Source organism: Rhinatrema bivittatum, chromosome 3 (genome assembly GCF_901001135.1).
Source record: "Rhinatrema bivittatum chromosome 3, aRhiBiv1.1, whole genome shotgun sequence".
Taxonomy (NCBI): domain Eukaryota; kingdom Metazoa; phylum Chordata; class Amphibia; order Gymnophiona; family Rhinatrematidae; genus Rhinatrema; species Rhinatrema bivittatum.
Window position 1 is genome coordinate 417,967,938 of NC_042617.1, and position 24,125 is coordinate 417,992,062.

General features: G+C 45.8%; 1 protein-coding gene across 12 annotated transcripts in view; it reads right to left on the reverse strand.

Annotated features, from left to right (window-relative positions):
- MCPH1 (microcephalin 1) overlaps positions 1 to 24,125 on the reverse strand; it is a 714,835-nt gene that overhangs the window by 509,636 nt on the left and 181,074 nt on the right. For all 12 annotated transcript variants that reach the window (XR_003855670.1, XR_003855672.1, XR_003855671.1 and 9 more), the window contains one exon: positions 9,509 to 9,615. Coding sequence is in view for 9 of the 12 variants with exons in the window: in XM_029595742.1 (XP_029451602.1) it covers positions 9,509 to 9,615 (107 nt within the window). In the remaining 3 variants the exon portion in view is untranslated. The remainder of the gene's footprint in view (positions 1 to 9,508; positions 9,616 to 24,125) is intronic.

Sequence of the window (24,125 nt, forward strand, 5' to 3'; positions counted from 1 at the left end):
CTGTGTGGATCAGGACCGCCTTTGTTGGCTAGCCAATTTCTGAATGCCCAAAGGGCATACCTGATTGTGTGGAGCTCCAGGAAGTTTATTTGACAACTTCCTGGGCAGACCACAGGCTCTGGATTCAGAGCCCTTGCACATGGGCACCCCACCCCAGGTTGGATACATCCATGGTGAGTACAATTTGGGCAGGGGGATTTTGAAAGAACACCCCCTGCTTCAAATTGGAAAGACTCCCCCACCAACTCAAGGAGTCCAGGAGAGGCGGAGTAATGTGAATGTACACATGGAGGTCCTGGTGGCTTGTTGCCACTGGGACCACAAGGTCCACCTAGCTCTGTGCATATGTAAGCAAGCAAAGGGAGTAACATGGTTGGTCGCGGCCATGTGACCCAGGATTTGCAATATGTGGCAAGCCAAAATCTGCCGGCTCCTTTGGACCACTCCCGCCATGGACACCAGCTTGAGCGCTAGATCATGAGGAAGAAAAGCTCTGGCCCCAGCCATGTCCAACAGGGCCCCAATGAAGCCCAACTGAGGTGACTGGTCAAGATGGGAGTTCGGGTAGTTGATAAACTCCCAGGGAGTCCAATACCCGAATGATCAAGTGCAGGGATCATACTGCTCCAGCCTGGGTAGCGCTCTTGACCAGCCAATCGTCCAGGTAGGGAAACACCTGCACTCCCACAGCCTGTAGAGGTGCACACCCACCATGGCCAGACATTTGGTAAAGATGCGTGGGGCTGAGGCTAGTCCAAATGGCAACACCCTGTACTGGAAGTGTCGCCCACCCACCACAAACTATTAGATACTTCCTGTGACCATGGAAGATCTCGATGTTAGTGTAAGTGTATTTTAGATCGAGGGAGCATAGCCAGTCCCCTCTTTGCAGGAGGGGAATCAGGGCACCCAAACAGACCCTCTTCAACTTTTCTCTTAGAAATTTGTTCAAGGCTCTCAGGTTTAGAATAGGAAGGAGTCCCCAATTCTCTTTGGAATCAGGAAATATCAGGAGTAGAACCCCCATCCGCTGCTTCAGCGGAATGGGCTTGATGGCCCTCGTCATTACAAGGGAGGAGAGCTCCTCCAAAAGCATGTCCTGATGTATCATTGGACCCAGGAGGGGCACGGGGAGGGGGGCTCCAGAGGGACACCCAGAAAGTTCAGCCTGTACCCCTGATGAATCATGGACAGAATCCACTGGTCCGAGGTGATGCTGGGCCAACTGTGCACAAAGAACTATAGCCGGCATCCGACTGGAGGGTCTTGTGTTAAGAGTACAGGTGGCTAGTTTATGCTCCCTTGCAATCAGTTAAAAGCCCGTGGCAGGGTTTGGCGGGGAGGGGGGGGGGGCATTGCTGCCTGGTATGGCCCCTAGAGCTCATCTGCTGTGATCAGATGCAAGAAGCAGGATGACAGTATTTCCTCTGCTTGTAGAAGGTCTTCCTCGGATCCTGTAGGGAGGACCTCTTAGCTGAGGACAGCAGGTCCAATGTATTGGCCAAGAGATGCTAGAGAGTCTCATGATAATCCTTTAACTAAGCCATAGAATCCCTTCACCTTGTCACCAAAGAGATTCTCACTGGTACATGGATGGTCAACAAGCCTCTCCTGCACCTCAGGGCGGAGATCCAAAACAAGGAGCCAGACCAGCTTGTGGGCACCAATGCCCATGGCTGCTACCCTTGCCACCATCTCAAAGACATCATAGGTGGAACACACCTCATGCTTGCCACATTCAAGACCCTGCCGGTTGCCCATCAAGAAAGCATCCTGCTGCTGTTGAGGCAGGTGATCAGCCATATCCTGGATCGGTTTCCAGAGGTTATAAGAATACTGAATCATATATAGCTGGTAGGAGGTGATACGGTCAATCAACGTGGCACCCTGAAAAATCTTCCTTCCCAGTGCATCCAATGTCCTGTGTTCACGCCCAAGAGGAGCGGATGCATGGGTGCGAGAACGCTTGGCCCTCTTCAGGGTAGACTCCACCACAACCAACAGTGTGGGAGCTGACACTTCTCAAAACCCGTTGAGTGCTGGACCAAGTACACATCATCGACCTTCTTATTCACCAGAAACACGGAACTGGGGTGTTCCCAAATTCTAAGGAGTAACTCATTGAATATGTCATGGCCAGCAACAGCCACCATCTCCTTTGGGGCGTTCACAAATTAGAGGACCTCCAGCATCTTGTGTCTGGCATCTTCTTCCATCAGAAGCTGAAACAGAATGGCTTCTGCCATGGCCTGCAGGAAACCAGTAAAAGTCAAGTCCTCAGGCAGGGAACAGCGCTGTTTCTCCAGAGGAGACAGGTCTGAGGGATGGCCACTGCAATCATCAGGGGAAGACTCAGAGGTGTTACCCCCCCCCCCCCAATGGGTCATAAGGGCCATCATCATCACTACAATCACCTGGAGAAGCCGGTGGTAGGGCCCTTCTCAGGTCCCGCAGCCTGGGCACCAATGGCACAGAGGACCCCAAAGCACTCAGAACCGAACTAGGCAATGCTGGCCACAGAACCAAAGGCCTTGATGGTGCCTCCGGTATCGAAGGGCCTTTCCTCCTCATGATAGGTATGGTACCAAGAGGAGGCGGCAGTGCCAATTGGGGCTGATGGCACCCCAGGTACCAGCATCAAATGCATGGGGAGGACGCCGAGAAGAGCATCAAAGCACTCCAGCAGCGGCACAGGCTCCGACACGAGTGGAGGCACCGGCAGGGCCGGTGCCTCGATGCCCCGCAAGGCTCTAACAAATTCCAATTGCAGATTGTGTTCCAGCTCCTCCTCGAAGGGCGCCAACAACAGGATGGGCTGAGGAGGAGAAAGCATAGCCAAATCTCCCTCAGAGTCCCGAGGAAAGGTGGGGAACGCCTCAGACCATGGGCATCGATGGAGGATGGTACCTCCTCACCACAGGGTTGCTTCGGGGGCATACAGCAGAAACCGGTGCCAACCCGAGCCTGGTACTATGTAAGGACGGAGACCGGTGGCAATGTTTCTGGGGTTTCCCAGTGCTCAGCCTAGTCTTTCTCAGGAACAGAAGAGGAAGGAGATAATACAGAAGTTCTTGAGCAACAGGAGACCGATGAAGGCCGGTCTCCGGCCCCCATCTCTACTGGAAGCTCCGATGGAAGGGTGGACACCGAGGGATCGGTATCAATAGATTCCCCACAGCCCTTTGCAGTTGATGCCTCCGATGCTGGTTTCGAGGGCTTAGACTTCTTCGATCCGAACAGCTTCTCCATCTTGTCCAGGTGGGCGCACCAGCCCTTGGGGGTTATCTGGTTGCAGAAACACCATCCCCAAATGTCGTGCGATGCCCCCAGGCATAGGATATACACATTGTGCGGATCCGTAAGGGACATAGTCTGAGGGCACTGGACGCACAGATGAAAACCCGTCGTCACCATGATGAAAAAACAACTGGCGAATGTTCAATGACTGTAGGCTCCGCAGGACTCTGCAACCGGGAATAGACTGCACCGAACGAAGAACTTACCATACCACAAGACTAACTAAAGCTGTGGAGTAGGAAGAGGGATCCGGCGCAGGAAAAGTTGAAAAATGACAGTGGAACATAGTTTTGCCAAAAGAAAAAGCACAATCTCCACAACTGTGAAATGACAGCTCCATGGAAGAGAGACTGAAAAGGGACCCTGCGTGGACACGTGGATAGTGACATGCTGGGCATGCTCAGTGTACCAGTCAAAGTTTCTAGAAACTGACATAAGTTTTCCGTGCCGGGCTCCATCCAATGATGTCACCCATGTGTGAGGACTACTATCCTGGTTGTCCTAGGAGAGTTCTATTCATATAAATGCTGGGCATTGTGAACACAATCAGGCTGACAAATGCAAATTAGTAACCCTTGAATAACATTTAGGCATAAAACTTCTCTTATAACAGGATGATAATTGTATAACAACCAAATTTAAATGAAAGCTGCTGATCCAAAATCTATTGCTTGATCCTCGTGGCGCACTAAACCAAATTTTACAATGTCACATACATTCATACGTGCTAATCACTGGTCATGAGACTGTGAAAATGTCAGGAAATGTACTTTTAACTAAATTGAACAGCACTACTTTCCTCCACAAGGGTCAACCCCAATAGCTCTCTCTCTCTCTCTAAACCCAAACCCTCTCAAGATCCAATTCCAATCTCATTCCCAACACCAAGTGTACCCTTTAAAGATTGGTTTGCGGTGTGCAAAAAATTTTCACATGAGTAAAAGTTTTTGGTTACATTACCCTTTCTTTGATGCAAAAAGCCTACTTTTATGCTCATAGCAACCCAATCCTTAAAGAAAATATTGGCTAAGTCAAAAATGTGCTTAAAATAATCGCCTAATATTTACTAACACTAGTGCAAAAAAATGTGTATGAAAAAATATTTTCAGTAATAACATTCAAAATTGCATTCTGCATGCAGATAATAAAGAGCAAACCTTTGTTAAAATAGAAATGAAGAAGGGATTGACCATAATGCCGTAAAAGCCAGTAGTGAGAAGTATCATTTTCACAGAAAGGAGAAATTACTACTGACCTGATAATTTCCTTTCCTCTAAGGAAGACAGTGGTAGAGGAATGTCTTCGTGGATCTGACTTTTTGGCTGCTAAGTGGCCTTTCCTTGCGGCTGCTTACTTTGAAGATGGTTTTTCTAGTGGCAATCTATTCGGCATGTCAGGTTTCTGAGCTCCAGGCTCTTTCTTGCCATGAGCCTTTTCTGCATATGACTACAGAAGCGGTACAGCTTTGGGCTGTGCCTTTTTTTTTGCCAAAAGTGGTTTCAGAGTTTCATTTGAATCAATCCATTTCCCTGACACGTTGGTCAGGGACAGAAATGAGCGAGTATCATCTTTTGCATAGCTTGGATGTCAAGCATCATTTGCTGTGATACTTGATGGTTACTAAATTTATTTATTTTAACTCTTTTCTATACCGTCGTTAAGATGGATCCCGTTACAACGGTTTACAGTAAGGCACATAAAAATAATGATGCTACACAGGTGCCATAATGGTTCGGTAACAGTTTGTAAACAATATTAATTGGTAAATGTTATAAATCATGTCCAACTCTCTTTAAATCAGTTTTGAATACAATACTAGCTTTATAATTGTAATTTTTAGTGACGAACAAAAAAATAAAAACTACACACATTGATTACGGCAATGTGTGTGGGTGTTTGATTGTTTGTACCTTAGACTTCCCTGGGTTTTATTCTCCCTTCTCTTTTTGATAAGCTTGTTTAAAGAGCCAGGTTTTTACATTTTTTCTAAAGGTTTTGCTGTCTCTTTGTAATCTTAACTCCAAGGGCATGGTGATCCATAGCATGGGTCCTGCTAATGATAGTGCTCTCTCTCTTACTTGTGCTAGTCTTGCTGTTTTGATTGATGGAATAGTTAGGAGTGCTTTTGTTGGCTGATCTCAGGTTTCTGTTGGGGACGTGTACGCGAAGAGCTGTGTTCAGCCATTCTGCTTTATTGTTATGTATTAATTTATATATGGCGCATAGTGTTTTGTACTGTATTCTTTGTTCAATAGGCAGCCAGTGTAACTCAGCCAGGGTTTTCAGTAATGCGGTCTCTTTTACTTTTACCGGTCAAAATTCGTGCAGCTGTGTTTTGTAAAATTTGTAGTGGTCTTAGTGAGGTGTGTGGTAGACCTAGTAAAAGGGTGTTACAGTAATCAGTGCTTGCAAAAATTAATGCTTGTAACACTGATCGAAGTTGGCAGTTGTTAGAAGTGGTTTAAGTCTTCTGAGAACCATGAGTTTGGCGTATCCTTCCTTTACCTTTAAAGATATGTTATTTTAAGCTTAGTTCTGTGTCAATTATTACTCCTAGGTTCCGTACTTTCTCTTCTAATTCTATTTTTTGGTTGTTATTGAGTGTGAGTGTCCGGAAGTCTGATCAGTTGTTTGTATTCCATGATGGAGGTAAACAAGGTGAACTGCTGACATGGGAAACTAAAGCCCGCAGGATTAAGGAAGTCATTACTGCCACCTATGTGGATGCTGGCATTCCTTTGCCAAAGCAGATTAGACCGCATTCTATAAGGGCTCAGGTTGTTCTCTCCTGACAAAATTTGCCAAGCAGTGATGTCATCCTTACAAACCAATGTGGCAGGGAAATGGATTAATTCAAATGAAATTCCAAAACCACTTTTGGCAAAAAAAAAAAAAAAAAAAAGGCACAGCCCAAAGCTGTATCGCTTCTGTAGTCATATGCAGAAAAGGCTTATGGCAATCTATTTGGCACGTGGGAAACCTGACGTGCCAAAGATTGCCACTAGAAAAACCATCTTCAAAATAAGCAGCCACAAGGAAAGGCCACTTAGTGGCCAAAAGGTCAGACCCACCAAGAAATTCAGGAGTAGATTAAAGGTCCCACAGAGGCACCAGCAGTCGCAAGGGAGGACGAAGATGCTTAACTCCCGGGACATATCGGGATGGGAAGACAAGGGCCCACCACTGACTCGCCCCCTATAACAAGTGAGGGCTGCTACTTGAACCTTCAAGGTGTTAGGGGTCAAACCTTTACATAATCCTCTGTAAAAATTCCAAAAATCAATGGAATATTCACTTCATAGGCTAAGAACCTTGCTCTATACAGTAGGCCTCGAAAATTCTCCAAACTCTCAAATAGGCAAAAGATGTAGGAAATTTCATGGTCCAAAGTAAAGTGGAAATCACTGCAGGTGAATAACCATGCTTCAACAACCTAGCCCACTCAAGGGCCAAACCGTAAGACAAAATCAATCTGGATCTTTGTGAAGAATAGGTCGCTGCCACAACAAAGAGGGCTGCCCACTAGCCAGGAGGCTTGCATCTGTCGTGAGCACTCACCAATCCAATGTCTCCAAGGAAACACCCTTCCTGAGATGATCTACCTACAACCACCACTGCAATTGGATTCTCACCTCCAATGGTAAGAGAAGCCTCACCACATAGTCCTGCGACTGCAGACTTCAACAGGAAAGCAACATGCGTTGAAGAGTTCGCATATGCAACCTCACCCAGGGAACTTGCAGCGTGGCTGCCATCAAACCAGAGACCTAAAGATAAGAGCACACTGTCGGGTGAACAGGACTTCTCAGGGTTTGAACTTGAGCAACCAACTTCTGAATTTGATTCTCTGGCAGAAACGCTCTGCCCTGCTCCGTACTGAAGCGAACACAGTGATACTCCAGCATCTGAGATGGCTATAAGATCCTCTTGAACAAATTATCCACCCAACCTAGGTCCTGCAATAAGGAGATCACCTTGCAAGAGGCCCTGTGACTTTCTTTCACGCTCTTGGCATTAATCTACCAGTTGTCCAGATAGGGGTGAACTAGGATACTGTTCTTCCATACGATTGCTGCTACCACTACCATGACCTTGGAGAAGATCCTGGGTGCAGTGGCCAGCCCGAAAGGCAAAGCCTCAAACTGGTAATGATGTCCCAGAATTGCAAACCTTAGGAACCGTTTATGTTCCTGGCGAATGGGAATAATGCAGATATGCCTCCATCAGATCCAGAAACGTGAGGTATTCCCCTGATTGTACAGCTGTTATTATGGAGCTTACAGTCTCCATTCTGAAATGAGTGACCCACAAATGATGATTGACTCTTGAGATCCAGGATGGATCGAAAGGACCCCCTCTTTCTTGGGTACGACAAAATAGAAGGAATAGATACCCGTATTTTTTGTAATTTGAGAACAAGAATCACGGCCTTCAGCTCCAAAAGTCTTTTCAATGTATATTCCACTGCTACCCTCTTCTGAGGGGAGCTGCACAGAGAAATCATAAAGGCAGTCAAAGGAATGCAAATAAATTCTAGATCATAGGCATTCCGAATGACTTCCAGGACCCACTGGTCCAACATGATCTGGACCCATCTCTTATAATGGTGAGATAGACGGCCGCCTATCTCCTGTACTAGCAGGTGAGTCTGCAAACCTTCAATGGGATGATTGAGAGACTCAACTTGTGGAGCCTCTGGCCTTCTGGGGGCGAAAGTACTGAGACCTACCGAAGGGACAGGGTCTCTCAGAGGAAGATCCCCTATAAGGATGAAAACACCTGACATCTCGAGAGTGGCCACTTGCTCAAAAAGGCCTTGAAGCCGGCTTCTCCTCCAGCAAACGAGAGACCTGAGCTTCTCTCCAACTCACAGCCAAAGAAAACAGAACCATCTTTTGGTAAGATTAGACTTAAAATAGTGTCTGATGACCAATTGCACAGCCACAGCTGATGTCTAACTGCCATTATGGAAGCAACACTTCTGGCAGCAATGTGAACAAGGTAACAGCCTGCATCAGCTAAGAAGTCCACTTCCGGTTCTATTACTGCTCTTCCATCCAAAACCATTCCCCCAGACTCCTGGGAGAGGTGCAGAGTAGCTCAAGCTACCAGGGAACAGCAAGTGGCAATTTGCGAATTCATCGCCATGGCCTCAAAGGCTAGCTTAAGGATACCTTCAATCCTTCTATTCTGAGCATCCTTTACAGTTTCCCCTCCTTCAACTGGTATAGTGGTTCACTTATTGACAGAACGCACCAACGCACCAAGGGATATAAACCTGCCAAGGGTGTCCTCCTTTAAAACTTGCCTCTGGCGCTCCATTTGAGGTCAATCAACTCTTGAATCGCAGCCAGGAGGGGAAAAACATGAAGCCTTGCATAAGCTGACTAGTATGGGATCTTTCTTCTGCACACCCAAAGAATTACTCCCAGCCACTCCAGGGGTCTTCAGAGTCTGAGTAAGCAGACCTAACTCCTCCTCTCTGTGAAAGAAACTGAGGAGATTTCTATGTGGCTCTAAATCCAGGGGAATTTCCCCTTCCTCAACAGGGGAGCAACTCAAATCATCATCAGTGTCATCTTGATCCACATCCCTTCGAACATAGTCCAGCATTTTTTGCACCATGGCGTTTGCACATGATGGTGGACACAGGAGGGCCCGAGCATGTGACCCTGATTTAGGAGGCAATGCCACACATAAAGAGGGACCTAGGCCCCCACTCCTCCGCACTCCAACAGAACAAGTACAAAACTTCAATTTACACATTCAGGTCATGGAGTCATAAAATATACTTTTTGATTCAATTACCACTTTCTCTTCTTTTGGGTGTTATCTTAACAGTCAAGGGTGCTCTTACCCTGCACTTCTTTTCATTAAAGTCACTTTCCCCACTAAGCCATTCCTTGTATTTTTCACCTAAGTACAAACAAGGAATCTAGAGTGGAGAGTCTATTAATGGGGATGGTGAGCGAAGCGAGTAGGGGCACAGCCCCTAGAAATAAATAATATTAATCTACATCACACAATACATATCCTGTCCTTAGTCAACTTATCTATATTTCATTTTCAAGAGAACCAAAATTCACTCAAATCTAAGAACATGCTTTATTCACTGCCATTCAACATTCAGACTAGCCATGATATTGACTACCAAAGACTGACATTTTCTATCAGATATTTATACTAAATCATTCCTTGGAGTTAGACTGACCTTTTTGGCTCTCACTTTTTTCTTGGACTCATCATATCTCTCTCTTTGTTTCTTAAATGTGTCACATAAATCATATGTGCCACAAGTTGAAATTGTATTTTGAACATCTAAAAACCAAAGGAAATGAAATCAAATTAGACACAGATTTGAAAAGTTCTTAATATAATAAAAAGCAATTCATAGGAAGCTTTTAAAATATATTCTAACAGAGGAATCCACAATTCTGGGATCAGTCAACAAGATCAGTTTAGATCAAATTTCCTGGATGCTTATACATTTGCTTCAAATATCTAGCTTATACGTAGAAACAGAGATAAATACAAACTATTGGAGAAGATACATGTACTACTGAGAAGACAAAACGGCAGAAATGGTTAAACTGGCAACCTTTTACAGTACCAATACCCTACTATACAGCTGTGACAATCGCACACAGTTTAAAATCGGCTTCAAATATCTTAGCTAACCATTGAGCTACTGCATGGTCATTATCACAGAGCGCAATGTTTCCATGTGAAAATGAGTCACCCACAAATGACAGTTGACCCCTTTGAGATCCAGGATAGGATGAAAAGAGCGCTACTTCTTGGGCATAATGAAATAAATGGAATATAGGCTTCATATTTTCTTGAGACATGGGCTCTGGAACCACAGTCCTCAGACTGAGGATCCTTGACATCGTAAATTCCACTGCCTGCCTCTTCTGCAGGGAGTGACAAAGAGACACCATAAACACATCCCGAGGAACACTGCGAAACTCCAGCACATATCCATCTCGTATTACCTCCAAGACTCACTGGTATGACAATTTTGACCCACCTCTGATAAGAGAGAGAGGTGACCCCCTAATTCTTTTCCCAGGGATGAAACGTCACATCTTTATTGAGAGACTCGAGGGGGTTCCACTACCCGAGCCTGCACCCCCATCTGGGTCGAAAGGACTGAGACCTACTGAAATGTTGCGTCTTCTGAACAGCCGCTCCTCTGTAGGGTCGACAATGCTTGGATTCCCTAGCATGACCTCTCATGCTAAAGGAGTGTGGCGCCTGCTTCTTATCCTCCAACAACCAAGGAACAGGGGATTTGCTGCACTTATTGCCATTCTCTCCAACTCGCTCCCACACTTGAGCGAGTTTTTAAAGGACAACTTTGTACGGTTAGCCTTTGAGGTCACACCAGCCGAACAATTTCTCAGCCATAACTTTAAGCCTGGCTGCTATTACCGAAGCCATCCTCTGGCTGGGGTGCAGATCAAATTGCAGCCCGCATCTGCCGAAAAGGCGGCTGCTGGCTCCATAACTGCCCTGGAATTCACTCCAGAATCATCGGCCTCCTGAGAGAGAAATAAACAGGAGAAAGCCACTAGGGAACAATAAAAGGCTATCTGAAGGTCATCGCCATTGCATTTAATGCTTGCATAAGGATGGCCGCAGTCCTACTATGCACATCTTTTAAGCTGCTCCTCCCTCCACAGGGATAGTCATCCGCTTGGAGACGGCACACAGAACCGCGTCCACTTTCAGAAAATGCAACCGCTCTCTCATCACTGGATTCAAGGGGTATAGGCCTTCCAAGACTCAATCCCCTTTGAAATTAGCTTCCGGGGCACTCCACTCAAGATCTGTCAATTCTTGAATGGTCTCCATAAAGAAAAAACAAAAGGCTTTACACAAAAACCAAAATGGGATTTTTCTTTGGCTCAGACATGGAATCAGCCCCAGGTACTCCCAAGCATCTTTACTGTCAGGGAAATCAGAGCCAGTAAATCATCTGTATGAAAGAACCACAACATAGTCCTATACGGTTCCAATCCCAGAGGAATTTCCCCATCCTCCAGAGAGTAAGGATCGACTCCAATATCCATGCCACCTGCATCCCTATCGGGAACACCAGCTGCCAATCTAGGAATACTTCGGTACTTAGCCGCAGCACCAGGTGTGTGGGAAGTCACTACCTGTTACTCTGACCTGGCAAGATTGGTTGAGGCAGAAGACTGTGCCTACAGAAAGGATTGTAATCCTTGAAAAATTCCACCCAAGAAAAGGCATAAAGATTCATGCCAAAACCAGGAGGCACCTGTCCTGTGCCCACTAAACTACCTTCCCCCGCCGACGAACCAGTTAAGGAAGTTCCAAGGTCAGGCATCTCTTTTGACATGTCTTTACCCAAGCCCTCATCAGGAAGGGAAGAACCGGGCTTAGTAGAATCAGATAAAGGCAATTCTCCCTGAGCCTCTAAGCAGCGTTGGCACAAGTTAGAGGGAAGGTCAGGCTGAGATGCCCAAATATGACAGGCAGCACAGAGGGTAAAGTGCTTAGGTTTCATAGCTTTAGGCGCCATCAGTCTGTCAGTACAGTTAACAGGCGACTGAAAAGCATGCGTCCAGCTGAATTCGTACTTTAAAAAATATGTCCAAAATTTAAGCTATAAGTCTGTGCTTGATGGGCACCCAGAAACTGAGTGCCTTCAATGCAGCCCAGACTGTGCGTACAGGCAAGCGCGTGCCTAAAACAGATGCTGCAAGCAGCCATCCAACTCAGTATCCAAATACTGGGCGCACAGCCAGACGCACTCGCATGAACTGACATTCCTGAAGAGGGCAGCCTAATGTGCAGGAAAATATGTGAAAACACCACCGCGGGATAGCATGCGGTGCACAGAGAAAAGCCTAAGAGTGGAGCCTAGCCCAAGGCTGCCCATGTCCTTTAACTACCTCGGGGACAGGAACGAACTTTGGATCGGCACACGGAGACCGGAGGAAGGCCTACAAAAAACCCTCCTCTTTTTTTTTTTTTGTTTGTTTTTATTTAAGCTTTACCTGAGCTCAGCCCATCCTGGCTGAGTACAGAGTCTGTCTACGACTGCGGGGGGAGACAGCATATACCGTCACCGCCGTTCTTGGCTTCCTGTACCCACTGCCTTTCAGCTGTTCAAACAGTTAAGTCCATGCCAGTTGAAAAACCAGCTACCGGAACAAGGCACGCATCTGAGGGACCACAGAAATCACCTCAGGAATTCCCAACTGGGGAAGGGACCATTTGGTATCACCGCAGGAGAACAGGCAAATAAAGTTTTTCTCCTTCTAAAACTTGAATCAATCCCCAGCTGGGAGATGGAAGTCCACCATCTGCTGGAGACAGAGAATACTGGCAGGTTGTCACTGAAGGGGTATATATATACTGTGATGTCAGCCTTGTTCCATCTCCATCTGCTAATAGATAAGCATAACCCACTTGTTCTGGATTCAACTATTTGGACACTAAGAAAACAAAGATATAAGAAATGTACATTCCCAAAGTTGACATTCCTTTCATTAAAAACTGAAAATTATTTTTTTTTTCTACCTTTGCTGTATGAGCATTTTATTTTTCTAATCAGGATAGCTCCAGTCTCTTTCCTACTTTCCTTATGTTGGTCTTCTCTTAAAACCTTTTCCAAGGCCTTTCCCCAGAGTGAAGTAGTAACCTATTAGAGCAGTGAGCTATCAGACAGGGAAGCCAGTTTAAATATCTATGAGAAAAATGCTTAGTAAATATATTTTAAGCTAAGGAAGGGAAGTATCTCCTATATCTGACTGAAATGTGCTTGGATTTAGAAGGCAAAACATAAAATCTATGTATTCTCTTTCATCTATCTTAGACACTGATCTATCAACTTTTTTCTCCATTTCTCTATCCCACTCACAGCTAGGATTTCACTTCTCTCCCTCTCACATTCTGAACCTCAAACTCTCTTCACATCTTACCTATGACAACTTTTTATCTCCCAATCCGCTTAGTAAACCTATTACCCCATCACTCACTGCCTTCCCCAGTTTATTCCCTGTCTTTCAACCACTTCCTAGGTCCCCATTTTCACCTTTTGTACTCATCCCTTCCCCCACCCTCATCTACCTTCCTCTGCTTCTCATCACCCCCAGAACCTCCAGTCACTTATCCCCTTTCCCATCTTCCATCCCTTTCTTCTGTCTCTTACCCCCTGCTCCATTTCCTATTACCCATCCTCCACAGTTTACCCATTTTCAACTTCTCTCACTCCCTTCCCATCCCCCTCCAGATCCTTCAATTTCACATCCTCTATCCCATGCTACTTTTCTATACCCTGCCACACCAAAGCACATCTAACATCCCTACACATACCATCCACCCAAATGCTTAGAACCCATCCCTCCCACTCAAGATCTCAGTCTCCATTCCTCTGTTCACACACTGAGTACCCACATTCCCATCCAATCCCTGAAATCTCACCAATCCCCAAGTCCCCATCGAATTTCAAGCCTGCAAGCCAGTTTTTAGGGTTTTGTTTTTTTTTGTTTTTTTTTTTTTAAAGGATCACTTGAACATAAAAAGTTACCATACTGGGTCACATCAAGGGTCCATCTACCCAGGCATCCTACCAAAGGTGGCCAATCCAGGACACAAGCACCTAGCAAGTACCCAAATATTAAATAGATCCCATGCTATCAATGCTGGTAATTAGAGTGGTTATTCCTTAAGTCAACTTGACTAATAACAGTTTAAGGACTTCTCCTTGAGGAACTTGTCCAAACCTTTTTTTTTAACCCAGCTAAGCTAACGGCCCTAAACACATTTAGCATTGAATTCCAGAGCTTGTGTGTTGACTGAAAAAGATTTTCTCGGATTTGTTTTAAATGTGCTACTTGCTAACTTCGAAGAGAGCACCCTAGTCCTATTATCTCAAAGAGTAAACAAAGTCACTTACCTGGTTCTAGTCCTCTTATTTTGTAGACTTCTCCAAGCTGAAAAGCCTTAACCTCTTTAGCCTTTCCTCTTAGGGGAGCTGTTCCATGCTCTGTATCATTTTGGTCACCCTTCCCTGTACCCTCTTCAGCACATCTATATCTTTTCTGAAATGCAACAACCAGATATGAACATAGTACTCAAGGTGCAGTCGTACCATGGAGCGATATAGAGGCATTATGACATTCTTAGTTTTATTCCCCATTCCCTTCCTAATAATTCATAATATTGTTTCCTTTTTTGATCACTGCAGCACCCTGAGCTGACAATTTCAATGAATTGTCCATAATGACATCTAGATCTGTTTCCAGGGCAGTAACTGCTAACAAAAAACCTAACATGATGTAACTACAGTATGGGTTATTCTTCCCTATATGCATCATCTTGCACTTATTCACATTAAATTTCATTTGCCATTTGGTTGTCCAATCTTCCGAACTCGCAAGATCCTCCTGCAATTTATCACAATCTGCTTGTTACCTCAGGTTCCCTCCACACAGTCTCGATGCAATGAAATTGCCCTATTCTTTAAAAATAAAATCTCCAATATTACTGCTAAATTCACTGCCAATACCAACAATATAACCCTCCCCACCCCACACACACTCACCATACTCTCTTCACTTGAACCTTCTTCAACTCTAGAAATAGAGAACATCTTAAAAAAGATGAGACCCTCTTCCCATCCCTCAGAAACCATTCCCACTAAACTCCTACTCGCCATTCCTAAAACCATTGCTACCTCACTCTCCAAAATTGTGAACTGCTCCCTTGAACAAGGTTTGGTCCCCAACTCCCTAAAACAAGCAGTAGTCAAGCCCATCCTAAAAAAACCCTCTCTTGATCCCTCCAACCTATCTAACCTCCCTTTCCTTTCCAAAGTCCTTGAAAAACTAGTAAACTCCCGCCTCTCTGACTACCTTGAACAATCCAACATACTCCAACCAACACAATTTGGTTTCCGAAAACATCTCAGCACGGAAACCCTTCTCCTTTCCCTAACAGATACCATAATCAAAGGAATGGACGCTGGAAACTCCTACCTCATTGCTATGCTAGATATCTGCCGCATTTGATACCGTGAATCATAATATCCTTATCAACACCCTGACCAGCATAGGAATCACCGGCACTGCTCTCTTATGGATTAAGTCTTACCTCCAAAATCGTAGCTACACAGTCCTCACTGACAACTTTGTATCTTCACCTGTTAATCTCGACTGTGGTGTCCCCCAAGGATCCTCCCTCTCTTCAACCCTATTTAACATTTACATGCTCCCTCTCACCAACCTCCTCTCCAACCTTGGGGTTACACACTTCATCTATGCAGATGACGTGCAAATCCTCATACCCTTCACAAACTCCTTTCTCACCGCACTCCAAAACTGGGACTCTTCTTTCCTCCATCAACCAGCTCCTCACTGATATTCACCTATCCCTCAATCCCCAAAAAACTGAACTCCTTCTCATTTCTTCTAAACATTCGCCAACACCCATACCCCCTACCCTCTCTTCTACCTCTTTTACCTCTAATACACGAAACTTGCGTGTTATACTCGATAACCAACTCTCCTTCAAACCTTACATCAAATCCATTCTCAGTAGCTGTTATTTCAAATTACAAACCCTCAAAAAACTCAAACCCCTCCTCCATTTCTCTGATTTCCGTACTGTACTCCAATCTATAATCTTTTCAAAGATCGATTACTGCAATGCTCTCCTCCTTGGCCTCCCCGCTACCTACATCAAACCTTTACAACTCCTTCAGAACGCCACAGCACGTATCCTCACTAATATAAATAAGAAAGAACACATTACTCCCACCCTCATCGAGCTCCATTGGCTTCCCATTCACTCACGAATTATTTACAAAACCCTAACCCTCATTCACAAAAGCATCATCAATGAACATTACAACTGGCTTAACCCACCTTTCCTCCCTCGCACCTCTACAAGACCTACTCGTTCCTCACTCCGTGGAACCCTAATTTCTCCTTCCATAAAATCCACTAGACTCATTTCCACAACCAACAGAGCTCTTTCCCTCGCAGGGCCCACCCTTTGGAACTCTATGCCTCTTGACCTACACACTGAAACCTCCACACCTAACTTCAAAAAGAAACTTAAAACCTGGCTCTTCCTCCAAGCCTACCCCCTTTCATCATCAATTACCAACCCTCCCCCCTCAGTACCCAGCACTAACACTTGCCCCCTCTAGCCCTCCTCTCCTCACCTTACTTTGTATATAAAGAATTTTATATAACCATGTATATAACCTCTTTCCCACGAGTGTTGTATACAGGGTTATATAATCATGTATATACCCTGTACATAACAAATATTTTTACCAAATCCTGTATATAACCTTCCCCTTTGTACCGTGGAGGGGTAACAGTGACCCTCTCCCTCCCTCCTCCCCCCTCCCTCCTTTGTCTCTCCTAGTCTCAATCCCCATTTCTAATTTATCTAGTTGTTACTTATCTGTTACTGCGTTTACTGTTCTACTGTTCTTTGTAAAGGCACTGCCTATATTTACTTTGGTTGTAAGTTACATGTAAACCGACACGATGTGCAAACGGTTGTCGGTATATAAAACTATCTAAATAAATAAATAAATTTAACTACTCTGAATTATTTTGTCTCATCTGCAAATTTGATCACCTCACTTGTTCTCCTTTCTAGATCATTTATAACTATATTAAAAAGTTCCAGTCCATGTACAGATCCCTAAGGCACTCTGTTTACTTCTCTCCATTGAAAAACTGATCATTTAATCCTACTCTCTTTTTCCTGTCATTTAACCAGTTTCCACTCCACAAGAGTACACTACCTCCTATTCCATGACTTTTTAATTTTATTAGAAGCCTCTCATGGGGGACTTTGTCAAATGCCTTCTGAAAATCCAAATATACTACCTTTATCCACGATTCTAATTCCATTCAAAAAAAAAATGTAGTAGATTTGAGAGGCAAGATTTTCTCCTTCCCACAGTGACTCCACTATAACCATGCTTAACCTCCCCTTTAAGGCTCAAATCTTTCTTAACCCTCACACTTAGGCTCACTGCCTCTCAACACCACTCTCCCCCAAAATGCCCCTTTTAAAAAACTCACAATAAGTGAGGTGATCAAATTTGCAGATGATACAAAATTATTCATAGTTAAATCACATGCGGATTGTTAAATTGCAAAAGGACCTTGTGAGATTGGGCATCCAAATGGCAGATGAAATTTAATGTGGACAAGTGTAAGGTGATGCATATAGGGGAAAATAACTCATACTGTAGTTACACAATGTTAGGTTCCATATTAGGAGCTAACACCCAGGAAAAAGATTTAGGCGTTATAATGGAAAATATATTTAATTATCGGCTCAGATGGCTGCGACAATCAAAAAAGCAAACAAACAATGTTAAGAATTATTAGGAAGGGAAAACTGAATAAAATGGAAAACGTCATAATGCCTCTGCATCGTTCCACGGTGAACTCGCACCTTGAGTACTGTGAACAATTCTAATTACCGCATCTCAATAAAAATAAAGTTGCACTGGAGAAGGTACAGAGAAGGGCGACCTAAATGATAAAAGGGATAGAAACAGCTCCCCTATGAAGAAAGGCTAAAGAGGTTAGGGCTGTTCAGCTTGGAGAAGAGACGGCTGAGGGGGGGATATGCTAGGTCTATAAAATCATGAGAAGTCTAGAACTGGTAAATATGAATCGATTATTTACTCTTTCAGATAATAGTAGGTTTATGGGGTACTCCATGAAGTTAGCAAGTAGCACATTTAAAACAAATTGGAGAAAAGTCTTTCACTCAACACACAATTAAGCTCTGAAATTTGATGCCAGAGAATGTTAGGGCAGTTAGTGTAGCTGGGTTTAAAAAACATTTGGATAAGTTCCTGAAGAAGTCCATTAACTTCTATTAATCAAGCAGACTTAGGGAATAGCCACTACTATTACTGGCATTTCTAGCATAGGATCTACTTGTTTGGGTACTTGCCAAGTACTTATAACCTGGATTGGACAGTGTTGGAAACAGGATGCTCAGCTTGATGGACCTCGGTCTGACCCAGTATGGCAACTTATGCTCTTAACAGAGCTAGCAGGAAGAAAATGAGGGAGTGTCTTGAGTCACCTTCTCCCTCTGCAGCCAGCAGTGATGGTGACTGCAGTTAAAAGAGAGGAGGCAGGACTCCCACATTTGAGCCACTCCAGCTCTGTTGGTGATCATGCGATCACCAACAGAGCAGGATACAGTGTTTCCAGCCCAGACCAGTGATTATGGTGGCAGCATTACTGGGTGTAGGATGTGCTGGTAATGACTGTCTGGATGAGGGGAGGGGAGAGACAGCATACTTGCAACATTTCTGGTTAGGCTGGCGATTCACTGGGGACAGAGAAAAACAGCAACAGAAAGCCTTGCAGGGGTTTTTTTCCTTTTTCCTGGGGCCTTCCAGTTCCACTCACCCAGCCTTCACACAAGAGGCCAAGGGGGCTAGCCTCACCTGTGTAGTTATGGGTCAAGCAGTAAGGGCCGAATAGGCTAGCAGGAATTTTTGTTCCCCCCCCCCCCCACACACACACTCCTTTCCCTGGAGAAGTACATAATTTGGAGGCAGCTTGGTAAACAGAGAATGTGGAGCAGGTCAGACTGTTGTGGTTCATTAAAAATAAGAATGCTTAAAGCCACTAGCTGTAGAGAAAGTTTTTAATTTACAGAGATAATATAATATAAATCTTAGACATTAAATAAGGTACCTTAAGGAGCGGACGAGTTCCAGGCAAAACACTAGCATAAACTTCCTCTCAAATATTACTGATAATACAGCATTATCTAGAATTTCAGTTGTATATTTTCAACACCTAAACTAGGTTACATAAGTGTCAAAGTTTCAATTATTGGCTATTATAAACAAATAATCTGAATGGCTGTATGGTAATTTGCTTTCATTCTCCAAGTTAATTAATCCTTTTCTCATACATAAATGTTTTCTTAGAATTTGCCAGCATTAGCTACCTTGTGCTTGTCTAAGAGTGGAGAAATTACTTACCTGATAATTTCATTTTCCTTAGATAGACAGATGGACTCAGGACCAGTGGGTTATGGGCTCTTCTGCTAGCAGATGGGAGACGAGTCAGATTTCAAAGCTGACATCACTCTAGATATACCCCTGCAGTAACCTCAGCTCTTCAGTATTTTCTTCGAAAAGCCAATGTGGATATATCTTTGCTTAATTAACTTAATTAAACTTGCTCAACTTATTCAAAACTAGAGACCGCTAGTGCACTCAACCAATCAACGCCGACACTGGACAAACTGTGGGTGTCTTGAACTAAGGGTAGGCAGTGGCTTATCCGTATTTACCTAGCCTCGAGGTTCGCTTTCTGAGGTTCTCTTTCTCTGGGGAAGCTGTGGGCGGGATGCTGAGTCCATCTGTCTACTCTAAGGAAAACGAAATTATCAGGTAAGTAATTTCTCCATTTCCTAGCGTGTAGCCAGATGGACTCAGGACCAGTGGGATGTACAAAAGCTACTCCCGGACAGGGCGGGAGGCTGCCCATGGATCACTTAATACTGCCCTCATGAAGGCTGTGTCTTCTTGGGCCTGAACATCCAGGCAGTAGAACCTGGAGAAGGTGTGTAGGGAGGATCACGTCACTGCCCAACAGATCTCAGCGAGCGACAGCAGCTTGGTTTCTGCCCAAGAGATTGCCTGGGCCCTCACAGAATGAGCCTTAACCTGCAGTGGTAAGGGCTTTCCTGCCTCTATGTAGGCTGCCTTGATTACTTCTTTGATCCAACGGGCTATGGTCGCCCGCGAGGCTGCTTCTCCTTGTTTCTTCCCGCTGAGAAGAACGGACAAGCGATCCATTTTGGACACCGGTTCCGATCTTTCCAGGTCCACTAGGAGTCTGCTGACATTTAGATGGCAAAGAAGGTGTGAGTCTTCAGAGTCCTTATGTTCGTCCGGAGATGGTAGGGAGATGGCTTGTTTCAAGTGAAACTTGGAAACCACTTTCGGTAGAAAGGAGGGGACGGTGAGCAGCTGTATGGTTCCAGGAGTGAACCTAAGGAATGGTTCCCGACAGGATAGTGCCTGTAGTTCGGAGATGTGACGAGCTGAACATATTGCCACCAGGAATACAGTCTTCAATGTTAAGAGGACTAGTGACAGACCACGCGTAGTGAAGGAAGCCCCTGCTAGGAAGTCTAATACTAGATTGAGATTCCATAGAGGCACCGGCCACTTTAGGGGTGGTCGGAGTTGTTTAACCCCTTTCAGGAAGCGGGACAAATCCAGATGGGATGATAGCCGGATACCGTCCACTTCGGCTCTAAAGCAGGACAGTGCGGCTACTTGAACCTTGAGGGAGTTAAGAGACTACCTCTTCTTCATACCGTCCTGTAGGAACTCCAGAATCGTGGGGATCTTGCCTGTCCGTGGGAGTATCCCGCGGTCCTCGCACCAGGCTTTGAATACTCTCCAAAGCCATATGTATGACAGGGATGTGGAGAACTTGCACACTTGGAGCAGGGTGTAAATCACAGCTTTTGAGTAAACGAGCTTCTTCAGGCGAGTCCTCTCAAGGGTCAGACCGTAAGAGAATCAAGACGGATCTTCGTGCAGAATCGTACCCAGCCTGAGAAGATCCCTGTGTGGAGGTAGGCACAATGGGTTCCCACCAAGGAGTCTTTGCATGTCTGCGTACCATGGCCGTCTTGGCCAATCCGGGGCCACTAGTAGAACTAGTCCCCTGTGATGACCTTGCCCAGTAGTGGCCATGGGGGGAGGGGGGAAGGCGTACAGTAAGTCTTCCTCTGGCCAAGTCTGGACGAAAGCGTTGATCCCTTGGGAGTGTGGTTCTCGTCTGCGGCTGAAGAACCTGGTGACTTGGTCACGGAAATGGGTGGCCAGTAGATCCATGGCTGGGAGGGCCCAGTGATTCACTATCAGTTGGAAGCTATGGTAGACAGTGTCTATTTTCCCAGGTCCAGGCTTTCTCTACTGAGGAAGTCTGCTGAGACGTTGTCTTTTCCTGCGATGTGAGAGGGCGAGATCCCCTGTAGACTTATCTCCACCCATGCAATGAGAGGATCTATCGAGACACCTGCTGGATCCTGGTTCCTCCCTGGCGGTTGATGTAAGCAACCGTTGTAGCATTGTCCGACATTACTCGAATCGCTTTGCCTCGGAGTCTGTGGCTGAATCGCAGACAAGCTAGCCTGACTGCTTGAGCTTCCAGGCGGTTTATGTTCCAGTCCGCTTCTTCCTTGTTCCATTGTTCCTGGGCCATTAGTTCCTGACAGTAGGCTCCCCAGCCTCGCTTCCGTGGTGAGCAAGGGCCAGTTCGGTGGGGATAGGCTTACTCCTCTGCTTAGGTGGCCTTCCTGTAGCCACCACTAGAGCTGAGAACGTAACTCTGCTGGTAGTTAGAGGCGAATTGAGTAGTCCTGGGACAGTAAGGAGTGCTGGAGTGGTCGCATATGGGCCCTTTCCCACGGGACGATCTCCAGGGTTGATGCCATGAGGCCAAGGACTTGAAGATAGTCCCATACCTTGGGGAGTGCATTGGTCATCAATCGTCGTAATTGTTCCATCAGTTTACTTTTCCTCGGGAGAGGGAGGAAGACTTTGTTCTGTTTGGTGTCGAAACAGGCCCCCAGGTACTCTAGAGATTGAGAGGGCTGCAGACTGCTCTTGCCCGTGTTCATGACCCGAGTTCCTGCAGTAGGCTCTTGACTCTGCTGATCACCTGCCGGCTCTCTTCTGAAGACTTTGCCCTGATCAGCTAGTCATCCAGGTAAGGCTGTACCAAGATCCCTTCCTTCCTCAGTATTGCTGCCACGACCACCATAATTTTGGAGAATGTTCTGAGGGTGGTTGCTAGGCCGAAAGGTAGTGCTCAGAACTGGTAATGATGACCCAGTATCGCAAAGCATAGAAAATGCTGGTGATCTTGATGGACTAGAATGTGAAGGTAGGTTTCGGAGAGGTCCAGGGAGGTTAGAAATTCTCCTGATTGTACTGCCATTATGTCGGAGCGAAGAGTTTCCATGAGGAAGTAGATGGAATAGCACCCCGTATTTTGTTGGGACATGGGAACTGAAGTTATTGCCTTCAGACTGAGTAGTCTTGTAAAAGTGGTTACCACTGCCAGTGTCTTGGTGTGGGAGTGGTAAGGTGACGTCATAAATTTGTCTCGAGGGATGCTGCGGAACTCCAGAAAGTAACCTTTGCGAATGATGTTTAGTACCCATTTGTCAGACGTTATCTCAACCCATCTTTGGTAGAAGAGGGCAAGTCGAGCCCCTATCTCCTCTTCCTGTGGATGGGTTGGCCCATTCTCATTGTGAAGCTTGGCTGGAGCCTGCCCCCGGGCCTGCTCCTCTCTTGGTCTATCGGTTCCGAAAGGGCTGGGACATTCAGGAGGGACGAGGTGCCTGGAACTGCGAGCTCCTGTAGGGTCTAAAGTATTGCGAGCCTCTGCCCTTGGTTCTTCTGGAGAAGGACGCTGAGATCTTTTATTCCTATTTTCCAGTAGCCGAGGCACTGGGGATTCACCCTACTTGCTGGTTAAATTCTCCAATTCGCTTCTGAAAAAGAGAGATCCTTTAAAGGGCATTCTTGTGAGATTTGCTTTAGATGTCGCATCAGCAGACCAATTCCGTAGCCATAGTTATCTTCTGGCTGCCACTACAGAGGTTACGCCTCTGGCTAAGATGCGCACCAGGTCTGAGCTTTCGTCCATCAGGAAGGCTGCTGCAGGTTCCATCGTCTCACCGGTATTGGTTCTGGAGTTATTTGCCTCGAGAGAGAGAAACAAGCAGGAAAGTGCCACCAGTGCGCAGAAGGAAGCAATTTGCAGTGGCATTGCTGTTGTGAAGACCTGCTTAAGGATGGATTCCAATCATCTATCCTGAGTATCCTTCAATGCAGCCCCTCCCTCAACGGGAATTGTTGTTCGCTTTGAGACGGCACAGACCATGGCGCCCACTTTCAGGAAACGCAGGCGTTCCTTGGTCTCTGGTACTGGGTATAGGGCTTCCAAGGCCCGACCCCCTTTGAAGCTGGCTTCCGGGGCATCGCACTCCAGGTTGATGAGTTCCTGGATGGCTTCTATCATTGGGAAGTAACATGAGGCCTTACGAAGGGACACCAGGATGGGGTTCTTCTTTGGTTCCACCATCGGGTTCGTGCCTGGAATACCCAGAGTCTGGGAAATAAGGGCTGGCAGTTCATCCTTGAGGAAGAAACGAAGCATGGTTCGATATGGTTCCAGGCCTGAGGAATTTCTGCTTCTTCCAGGGAGTCGCCAACATCATTTGAGGTGTCTGGGTCCCTGTCAGGGAAATTCTTGGTTAGGCAAGGCATGTCTTGAGGCATCCGAGCAGGGCTGGGAGGATCTTGTGCTTCTAGCAGGGGTTGAGCCCGGGGGTGCAGCCAGAGCTCATTGTGTCTGAACAAAGGCTTGCAGCCCTTGGAAAAGTTCTAACCCGGAGAAGGTCCCTGGGTCCATGCTAATCCCAGGGGGAGTCTGTGTAGGAGCCCCTGAGGTGCCCTCTTGTGGAGAAGCCATCTCAGAGATGCATAGATCCGGGGAACTATCATCTGTAGTAGTTCCAGACCCATCCCCAGATAGTGAGGGACCAGGCTTTGGTTCCCCCTGGGCTTCCTCGCAATATTGGCACATGCAGGACGCCAGTTCAGGCTGCATGGCTCTTATGTAGCAGGCTGTGCAAAGAGTACCTTCTGGCCTTGTGTGCCGGTGCCATTGCCTCTAGCTTCAATGCGCGCGTGTAATTACAAACACGGCTGTGTGTGTAGTTGCGCGTGTGGGGTGCACTCAATTATG